This window comes from Netta rufina, assembly GCF_964035555.1.
Source record: "Netta rufina genome assembly, chromosome: Z".
Taxonomy (NCBI): Eukaryota; Metazoa; Chordata; class Aves; order Anseriformes; family Anatidae; genus Netta; species Netta rufina.
Genome location: NC_140126.1, coordinates 11,399,456 through 11,410,442, shown reverse-complemented (window position 1 = coordinate 11,410,442; position 10,987 = coordinate 11,399,456). Strand labels below are relative to the sequence as shown.

The 10,987-nt window shown below is 42.7% G+C and overlaps 1 protein-coding gene across 1 annotated transcript in view; it reads left to right on the top strand.

Moving 5' to 3' along the window:
- The first annotated feature begins 5,766 nt into the window (after window positions 1-5,766).
- The window catches only part of OXCT1 (3-oxoacid CoA-transferase 1), an 89,207-nt gene continuing 83,986 nt past the window's right edge, over window positions 5,767-10,987 (top strand). Inside the window, exons 1-3 of the mRNA XM_084305483.1 lie at window positions 5,767-6,185; window positions 8,528-8,636; window positions 10,244-10,334. Coding sequence (XP_084161609.1) covers window positions 6,105-6,185; window positions 8,528-8,636; window positions 10,244-10,334 — 281 coding nt within the window. The 5' untranslated portion in view covers window positions 5,767-6,104. The remainder of the gene's footprint in view (window positions 6,186-8,527; window positions 8,637-10,243; window positions 10,335-10,987) is intronic.

Here is a 10,987-nt window from a genome sequence, read left to right as displayed (position 1 = left end):
TGCAAGCATACTGATTTTGAAGACCAGTTCTTGTCATAGGTAGCTCTTTCGTTATGGCACACAACTGTTGGAGTGGCAAGCCATGATAACAGTGATCAAGGTTTTATTCTGTGTGGTATATAGGAAATATAAGATTACTATCCCATCATAGGTTTTCTGATTCCTGTTGTGGATAGTTTTCAAGTTGAATGAAACTCTGGAAGTGCTTGCTTAAAGATTTTAACACTTTAAATACACTACAAACAAGAAGCACAACATTATTTATTGGATGAACAATTGAGAGTCAAGTGAATTATATATCCTAAAGGCCTGTTAATGTCTTATGGGAATCTGAGGCTCTTCTTGCCATTCCCATAGCAATAACTTTCAGTTCAGTATGCCCAGTTACCGTGGTTACTTAAAGACCTCTGTGTCAAGCTTGGTACAGATGTAGCACCTAATTGAAGCCTTATAGTTTTACATGAGGACAGCTGTTGTTGCTGGAGGAAGATAAACGTCAAACTGCTCACTCTGCCTGTCTGAGAGTTCAGCGGGATGCCACAGGGCGTCTCCACTGTCCTCAATCCACTTCAGGCTTTAAATAGGGATGTTGCATAGCACTGATGTCAGTCTCGAATGAAAAACTGTACAAACCCCCTACAGCAGAGCAGTGAAGTCTCTGTGAACTATTGCAGTATGGCTTCAGGCTGGCATCTGGAGAGAGAAAAAAAAAAAAGTCCGGACCTTTGAAAAGCTGTTTGGAGCTGGTCAAATTAAGAGCAAGAGGCCTGAGAGCTTCTCAACAAATATCTGTGTGCTTGCAAATGCAGGAAACTTACCTGCTGTTTAGGTTTAACAGGCATCTAGCTCCCTTTTTGTGTCTATTTGTGGGACTGTATCTAAAAACAGACTGTTATATTTTGCCAAAACCAGGGGAGAGCTGAAGGAAATCCCCAAATTTTATGACTAAACAATTCTAAAAGGCCTTTTAAAAAGTTGGATGAGTGAATAGTAAGGCTTATTTTTAAATCACCTGATAAAGAACTTATAATAATATTTTCAGATATTGCCATCTATCCCATGTGTAAGATTAGTTGCCTTCCTAGTTCTTCTGTTCATTTGATTGAGACTAAGAAATGAAATCTAACAAGAAATGACTGTCACATTTTCCTTTTGCATGTTCAGATCATGCTTCCCATGGAGAATATTGACCAAGCTATTGATGGACTGCTCCACTGTACAGGGAAGGTCTGCGCTGCAGAGAGTTGTTCTTCCAGCAGCTGAATTAGGCAAAGTAATGCAGATGAAAATATATTGGCACCTGGTTTTGTCAGATCATGCAGGGAGCTGGCTCCCTAGAGAGTGGATGATAAAATCATTATGTGGGCTTGGACTGTGTGTGTGGATTTGCATGCCAGACTCCTGTAGCCAAGAACTGGTGCTTGACACTTAAGCACCACACCCACGAAATGGATGGCAAAGTCCAAGTTTCACCTGTAACTCTGGTTTCCTCTTTGAAATTTGCAGTCTAGGCTTGTTGCTTTTCTCCATTTCCAGCTCCACTGGCTGTCCTGTAGTCTCATGGTGCAGGACTAGATGCACTGAGTTTCAAGGTGTGTGATTTGTTTACTGCATACCATGTTTGCAAATGTGGTTCTGTGTTAGAATCACAGAATGGTTTGGGTTGGAAGGGACCTTAAAGGCCATTCAGTTCCACCCCCCCGATATAGGAAGGGACACCTCCCATCAGATCAGGTTGCTCAAAGCCCCATCCAGCCTGGCCTTGAACACCTCCAGGGATGGGGCACCCACAGCTTCTCTGGGCAGCCTGTGCCAGTGCCTCACCACCCACATAGGAAAGAATTTCTTCCTTGTATTTGATCTAAATCTACCCTTTTTCTATTTAAAAACGTTCCCCCTTGTCCTATCACTGTATCCCCTGAGAAAGAGTCCCTTCCCCAGCTTTCCTGTAGGCCCCCTTTAAGTACTGGAAGGCAGCTGTAAGGTCTCCCCGGAGCCTTCTCTTCTCCAGGTTGAACAACCCTAGATTCCTTATCATGTTAACGTTTTATACTTCTTTCTATCATTTACGTATCAAATACAAGGAAACTATTTCATCAATAGTAGTTCAATAAAGTCTTCCTGGGCTCTGAGTTTTAAATGCGTACTGTTTGCTTACAAGGTTTGCTTGAGCATACCCCATGCAGCTTATTAATGTAACGTTGAGTTGCAGAATCTGGAAAAGCCTGTTACAGTAGTGCTAACAACATGTGCTGACACGCAGAGTGTCAGCTGCTCAGGATTCCTGTTTCCAATTTGTTTCTGTAGCCCCTTATGCTGTGTTTACCTTTAACCCTCAACAACAATAGGATTGGAGTGTAAAATAACCCCATTCTTTCTGCTTGGCCAAAGGGGAAAAAAAGGACTTTATTGTTCTGTTACACTCTTGCAGCAAAAAGCTTCTTCTCAAAAATGAAGAGTGAGCAATTAAAAATAGCATTTACTGAATAAGGATTTAAACCATCCTCCTTAAATATTGATAAACAAACATATGCCACTTCTGCAGAGGATGTCTGCCAATATCTGCTGAATTAACCTTTTGTGTTTTTTTTTTTCTCTTTCCTTCTGTAAAGGAATGATAAATCACTTATCGCCTTTCCTGAACTAGGAGACATACTGTCAGTCACTGTTGAAGGTTAATATGCTTAACTAATTAAGACAGTGTTGATAACAATTACTAAATATGCATTACTAAAACATGAATAGAAGTGCCAAGGATCATGTTGAGTAATAGACTTTTGTTGTTGTTGCTGTTGTTTCTTTGTTTGTTTTTAATAAAAATGATCCCAGTTTTAACTACTTATATCTTGTAAGTACTCCAGTGTTGAATGGAGGAGTAGCATTTCCAGTGATCAGAAGGATTGAAGTTCTTTATTTTTAAGACTATCATATTGCATTTGAATTTCCTTTTTGGTCTTAAGCTTTGGCCCCTCAAGAGAAAATGTTGGCAGAGTTAGTTGACAAAAGGATTCCTCAGCAGCTCCACAGGTTTTCCATCCACAGTCTTGGCACTGTGATTCTCTCACTTCCTTTAATTTCCATAACTCTTTAGAAGGTGGCTTTTTGTTTTCCAGTTGATTTTTGCCTTTGGTTTAATTTTATGCATGAACTTTCATTTGCTAACTCCCTACTAATTTTTATCATGTATAGTTTTCACTAAACCCTCAAGTGCCCATTTTACTTTGTAAAGAGTGTTGTTTTTTTCTTTCTTTGTAATTATTTCTTTTCATTTGAACCTTATTAATAAGTTGAATATTTAAGTTCACATTGCTTACTAGTGTAATTATTGGTCAGGCAGGTGGCAGCCCTTTTGTCTTCCTCTAGGTAAATACACTTCCTGTAAATGCTATGAGTGTATCCTAAAGTTTTGAATGGTTTTGCACAGGAGCTTGCAGTTATTTTCATGTTCTTAGATGAAATTTATTTATAATTATCCAATGCTATTATGTAATTCTCAAAAGGTGTCTTCTTTTTATTCTTCCTCTAATTGCTTTTCCCTGTGATATTCCCCTCTTGTAGGAAGATGGTGATGTTATAAAATTATCTTGTTGAAATTTTCTTTGACTTTCCATACGAAGGGATTTAGATTAATTTCACTATATCCAAAGATAAGTTTCTTGTGCTCTTGAATGATTAATGTAAAAAATACCCCAGTATTTCAAGTAAAAGTATTTAAACTCCAAACTCTTGTTTCAGAATTGGGAACTATTAATGCATTGGAGGTAAGTTCAGGTGTTCTATGTGTATTCTAGATGCTGCATAATTTAAAGAACATTCCTTTCTGCATGGTGCAGTGTGTGATTTTTTATGCATCAATAACTGTGGGGTTTTGTGAAATTTTAATGGATCTGAAAGAAAGTAATTTGCTAATTTTTAATTAGCTAAAATCTAGGTCAAGTACAAACATTACAGAACTTGTATAGAAGTTGCTCATTTCAGAGCTCTGGTTCTCCACCCTGTATAGATGGATGAAATATATAAAAAAAGTCTGCCTATTTGCTAACTTTGATAGCTTTTGCTGGAGTTGGGGAAATAAGTATTTCACTGTATTGTAGTGCTGACTTCATCTTAATATACTTGATAGTAGTATTACTAAGCTGGCTGTATGACGTTATACATGATGATTAACCTCCAAAATACATACCTACTGGCTTGTTTTTGGCACCAGGTGCTCAACACTCTCCCTCTACCCATTCATAAATGTAAAAGTGACAATAGTTTGACTTGCATGCTACCACTGGTACTTGGTTTACTTCATTGAACAAAATAAGATCAAACAAACTACAGTTATCTTTGATTATTTTGGAGACTTTGGCTATCTGGTTATAGTCCCTTGTGTGAAGAGCTCGAAATCATCTAAGAAATTAATACAAAGTAGATTACCTAACATCTTTTATAAACTACTCCAGAATAAATTATCTGCTCATTCAGCTATGTCTGGAACTTGCCAAAATAATATGCTTATGCTCAAAAATGTGCAGACCTTGCACAGTCTTTTTTGAATAAATTGTTTTTATAAAATCTATAGCACCTCATAAGTAAAAGTTATATCCTCCTAAATTCCTAGTTCATTAACTACTTTATATAGACAGGATTATCAGCTTGGCATAATAGATGTTCCAAGGAGGTATTATTACTCATGCACTTGTACCTACTGCATGCAGTTAGCCCCCTTTCTCCAACCTATTGGTAATATCCCCTTGGAATCTCCAATAGTCCAAAACCCACGTGAAACTAGCTGAGTATCTAACACCTTCTCAGAAGTGAACAGTTTGGCATGTTTGTAACTGCACATTGCTGGTTTAAAGGAAGATACTTACTGAACTGAAGAGAACAAACATTTAGATGAATAAGTTTTGCAATACTTAAAGGAAAAAAAAATCATGGAAGGAAAAATGACATTAAGTATTTACATGTCTATATGAAATTTACGTAGAACTGAGGTTCAGAAAAACAGTTCTGTAGAACTTGCCTGCAGATGTTTAGCCCTGAGAAAATACAGACCCAACTGTTCCTGCAAGTTCATCAAGCCCCTGTAAATGGCAGCTTTTGCCACCTAGAAGTGCCCCAGACCTAGCTGTCTAGCTGGATCCAGTGGCCTGGGAAGGGGGGAGGATGCTAGTGCCCTGGAGCCCAGCAGGGACATGACCTCCACCACACACTTCGCTGGTGTCTGCAGGGTTTGTGTTATGGGACCTGTCCCTACGGGTGTCCTTGAAAGCGTGTAGGGGGCACTTACACATCAGGGTGACACGGCTGTGCTCTGCTCGTGGGCGCCAGAGGCCCGTGTGTGCGAGGCTGGACCAGCACTCTGAGCCAGAAGAAATGGATGTGCAGGGAACAGCCCTCTTTAAAAACTTGCCTCCTTTGTGTTAAATTGCCCTGCCGCGCGTTTGCACAGCCATAGCTGAGGAGGACAAGGCTGGCAGCTGCGCTGAAAAGGAGAACAACGGCGGGGAGCGTGACCTCCCGTCATGTGCCGGGGGCATTTCTCCTCTCCTGCATCCCAGCCACTGCTGGCATTCCTCTGCCAATCTTTGTTCCACCGGGCATCGCCGGCGCACGGGCTGATCCCCGGGGGTATTTTTAGGAAGCGTCAGGCACGGTGGAGGCGTGCTTTGAATTCTCCCCCTCGCAGCACGGCGAGGTGCCAGCGCTGAGAGGTGCACGCCATGTGACGGCCGCGGCCGGCGCGCGTCTATTCCAGTCACATTTTCCACACAAACAGCATCCGACGGGGGACCGCGGGGGGCCCGGCCAACCTTCAGGAGCCCCGTTGGCAGCCCACGCCCCGCTCACACCGCCTTATCGCCGCGGGGCCGGACCCTTCCTTCCCCCTTCCCTCCGCCGCCGGGCCCCGCCTCGGGCGCGGCCACGTCAGTGGGCGTCGGGGCCGAGCCCCTCGCCCTCCCCCGGCACGCCTGAGCCCACGGCAGCGCCTCTCCCGGCCGGGCCTCGCTCAGCCGGCGCCGGACAGCAGCAGCAGCCGCCCCCTCCTCCTCCTCCTCATCTTCCTCCTCCTCTTCTTCTTCTTCTTCTTCCTCCTCCTCCTCCTCCTCCAGAAGATGGCGGCGCACAGACTCCTCCTGCCGCCGCTCGCCCGCCGCATCCTCCTGCCCGCCGCGCGGACACGGGGCGCCGCCGAGGTGAGGGGCGGGACGGCCTCTGTCTGTCCGTCCGTCTGTCCGTCCGTCCGTGTCATCCATCCATCCATACATCCATCCATCCGTCCATCCGTCCGCGCTGACCTTGGCGGAGACGGGGAGAGGGGATGCGGGGCTCGGCCCCGCAGCGCGGCTCAGCCCCTGCCCGCTCCCCTCTCTTCCCCCTCCCGCCCCCCCCTGCCCCCGGTATCCCCTTCTGATCCCCTTCTGGGTGTATTTTTGGGGGACACAGCGCCTCACCTGCTGCCTCCTGCCGCACGTGTCGGCTGCCCCGCGTGTCTCCGCGGGCAGGGGGGCCCGGCTGCTCCTGCCTTTGTTTTGTCGGGTTGTGGCTTGCCCCTTCTGCGAGGCGTCCTTCCCCTTGGCTGGCCGCTCGGGTGTCCTGGTTTGGGCTGGGGTAGCTGATTTTCGTCATAGCAGCGAGAAAATGTTGCCATGCTTTGGCTCTAGGGTAGGAATAAAGCCATAAAGCCACCGATGTGTTGGCTGTTGTGCAGTGCTCACACACAGCCCAGGGCATTACAGCCCCTCCTGCTGCCCCACGGGCGATGAGGGGCTGGGGGTGCACCAGGAGCTGGAGGGGACAGGGCCAGGACGGCTGGCCCTAGGCTGCCCAAAGGGATGTCCCACACCATGCGGTGCTGTGCTGAACGATAAAATGGGGCAGAATTGGCAGGGGTCTGCCATTGCTCAAGGACGGGTCGGGCAATTGCGCTGTGCATCGCTTGCTTTGTGTATTCTTTTTTTCCCCCCACTTTTTCTTCCCTGTTAATCTCCCTTTATCTCGGCCCACCACTTGCTGCCCGCCTTCCTGGTTGTGTGTCCCCCTGCCTGTCGGCAGGGGACAGCGGGTGGCCACCCTGTATCACCAAGCTGCCAGATCCACGGCCACCACCTGGGGTTTCAGCTTCGTGCCCTGGTGTGCAGGGACACACTTTGCAGTTCTGAAAATGTGTTTCTGAAGGAAATAGCCATGGGGCTACTGAGCATGGGGAAAAGGGTCTTATTTTCAACCAGTACGGTTCCCACTTAATAATGTTTTTCTGAGCCCCTCAAAGCAGAGGAGCATCGATGGCAGAGGAGCATTGGGAAGGAAAGAAACCTCCATTTAAAAAGGTTTTCTTAATACTCCGTGCAAACCCTTCTAGCCTTAGTTTTATAAAGGAGGCGGTTTGTGTAGTTTTGAAACTGAGCCAAAATTACTGCACTGGTTGTAACTGGATCTTAAGACAACTCTGCAGGGAAGAATACTGCCATTCTCTTTACGTTGTGCATACATTAGCTCGATTATTATTCATTTACCCATTCTTCTCCTCCTTTCCCAGTCTACAATTTCTACTTCCACATCAAATTAGAAGTGGAAACAACATCAGCTAGTATTTTGACCTCCACATATGCTCAATTTTTCAAGGCTGTGTAAGTACAGTGTAGTGGTTTACATGTCAGTTGCTGCTGGAGCACTGACAGTACTTCATTAGTATTAATCCATGATAATATTACTGTGAAATGCTTCAAGGGAAAAAAAAAAAGTTTTAGGATAGCTGTGATCTAAGAATACAGCAGAGGATTCATGGTGGTTACTGTTTAATGGGTTTGCGCTATCAAGTCTTGATTTTGGGGTGGAAGTCCTATTAATTTCCCTTTTGTCCTCCTATTTCATATGTTTGTGGCAGTCTCCCTGACTGAGGGTGGTTCTCCAACAATGCATGTAGTGCTAAGAATGCAGGAGGAAGCTGGGCATCCCTGCTTACTACATGGCCAGCACAGTGCTGTACTTCACATTGTTTCTTGGCCTCCACTCAGAGTTTGTGGTGATGTTGGCCCTCTGCGTCCGCGCCTACTGATTATCCTTGGTATCCAGATACTTTGGAGCTACAAGCAGTAATGTTGGGTTGGAGCAATCTACATGTTGCTCAAACTCATGTTGAGGAATTGCATTTTTGAGTCTGTTTACAGTAAGTCACGACTTCTCAACAGTTTAAGATGGAATTCAGAAACTGTAAATCTGTTTGAATATAGTCTAATGGATGCAGTTTATATTAGTCCTAAAGCCTTTATAACACGCATGAATGTAGCAAAACATGGGTGATATGATTTGGGGGATAGAGAGACAGCAGAGTCCTTGTTCTAGACAGCCTAACCCATATATATGTCCCCCTACCCTTCTATCCCTCTTTCCACAAATATGGAAGCTTAGTCTTTGTCTTAGCAGTGTCTTTTTTGTACATCTTCCCCTTTAGTTAGCCAGAGGAATGGTCGTTATTACAGAACTACCATATAATACATCGTATTCACTCACTTAACCTCTTTTAATGTTGTTCTAGATTTCTGGATGCTATTTTTCTACCAGCTCTCAACGCAACACCAAATTTTATACTGATCCTGTTGAAGCTGTAAAAGACATACCCAATGGGGCAACTATACTCGTTGGTGGTAAATATTTAAATTCTTTATGGATGAAAACTTGTATTCTATTAATGAGATAATTGTGGTTCTTTTAACGTTATCTAATTTGAGAATCCATATCTTTTGTATAGGTATTTTAAACACGTAATTTCCTACCTTACTAATCATGGGACAGACCTTATCAGTAAGCAAATCTTGGTTTCTTAGTTGAAGGAAATATCCTCAGGAAAAAATCATTAGTTTTTTTCCCCATTAATAAAGCGTTAGACCTTAATTGCGTCAATTTGAATGCAGAAAGTTAATTTGGTCTTTTGGATCATTACTTCAGATGGTGAAGAAAGGCATTTTAGCTTGATTATTTTTATGCATTCTGTGCTCTGTATTTGCCTTTTCGCTGGCTCTCTGTGACCTTGAACAAATCACCTGAGCTGTTTGACTGTTGGAAGTCAAAATAACTTACCTATTATTCAGTTATACTGAATGGTTATGTGTAATATTTCCAGAAGAGTCAAGAAATTGTATCATACTGGCTTTCAACACGACTTGAGCTCTTAAATATTCTAGATGTTTTTCACAGTTTCATGCTGTTTAACCTCCTGAAAGAAAAGGCAGTCTCTATTTAACGTACCATATCTGATTTTTAGTACTGAAGAAGAGTAGTGAATGTAATGTTGTAAAACATGGGAAACATCACTAGAGATCTGTAGTAAGGCAAAGAAATGATAATTCTTCCTATTTATCATTTTGCCTTACTACTGTCTATTTTTTTGTTGTTGTTTAGTAGGAACAAAAGAAAAGATGCAATGGTTGCAAGTAAAATGCTAGTAGTCATAGTATTAAGAGTAAGACTGGTGCTTCAAATGTGCTATACTTCATTTTAGGAGTATGAGGTTCTTGCACAATAGGCAGGGGTGTGAGGTGCTTCAGCCTGGGTGGAGATCTGGGTTACTGTGCTTCCAGTTACTGGTCTTACCCAGAAGTTTAAGATTTCCAGATTCTTATCACTGACTGCTGTATGGGAGAACTCTTTGCTCCTCTTGTTTGACAATGTTAACCATTCATTGTTACTGATGATTAGTTGCCTGGAAAAAAAAAAAAAAAGAGGAGTAATGTGTATAAGGGCACAGGGCATGGATAGGACGCACACCAGGATAGCCAAGGTCTTGGAGACCTTATCCAAAGGCCGTTTGCATATGAGCAGGTATCTGATATCTTCATTGCTTTAATATTGCTATATTGCTTTAATCCAAACTGGGAAGCATCCAGTGACTGGGAGATTACAGTACTAGGGCACACCACGCTTTCCAGAAGTATTGGTTTCTTTAGTCATCTAAAGTGCTCATTCTATTCAGGAAAGACTTAACTAACCAGTGCTTCTGATTAAACTGTTTTTCAAACACTTGTGACATATTGTGACATATTTCATTGGAACAGGCTGCCCAGGGAAGTGGTGGAGTCACCATCCCTGGAAGTCTTCAAAAGACGTTTAGATGTAGAGCTTAGGGATATGGTTTAGTGGAGGGCTGTTAGCGTTAGGTTGGAGGTTGGACTCGATGACCTTGAGGTCTCTTCCAACCTAGAAATTCTGTGATTCTGTGATTCTGTGATATTCAATTTTATTTCATTATACACAGGTTTTGGATTGTGTGGGATTCCTGAAAACCTCATTGGGGGTTTGCTGAAGACTGGAGTAAAGGGAATTACAGCTGTCAGTAACAATGCAGGGTAGGTATACGTGTATTTGTGGCTTAATTCTGTTCATGTGAGAAGGCTGGTATGTTTAAAAAAATACTACTTTTCATCATAAGGTGTCTGAAAATTAACATGAAAAAATAATATAAAAAAAAATGAAAAATCAGTATGAAAAATAGCTGTGTCAGTTTTATTTTTGGACTGAGTCCAGAGAGTACAGTCCTGTGTGTATATATACCCCGATTTGTCTGGGAGCAATTGTTGCTGTAGAACATAGCAATTATGTATATTTACATATGTTTAACCGGTTGATTGTAACTGAAAATATCAGTCATTTGTGTGTCTGTAAATTTCGAGATGGGAATTTTTAATTACATTTTGAGGCTTTCTGACAAAATTTTATTATAGCTCCGTTACTTTAAAAAAAAAAAGGGGGGGAGGGGAGGAAAATAACCCCACAACAATAGAGAATATTTATGATAAATCAATGGAGAGACTTTTTTTGTGAGTCTTGAAATTATCATTTTGTTAAATATTTGCCCATTAAGAAATTCATGTGAGATTGACAAAATAATTTTTACATGCAATTTCCCAGCTTCTCATTATGGTTATTTCTTTTTTTACACAAGCTGCTCATCTAGTACACCTAACAGTCTTCATGTAGAGAAATACAGCCACAAGTGCAT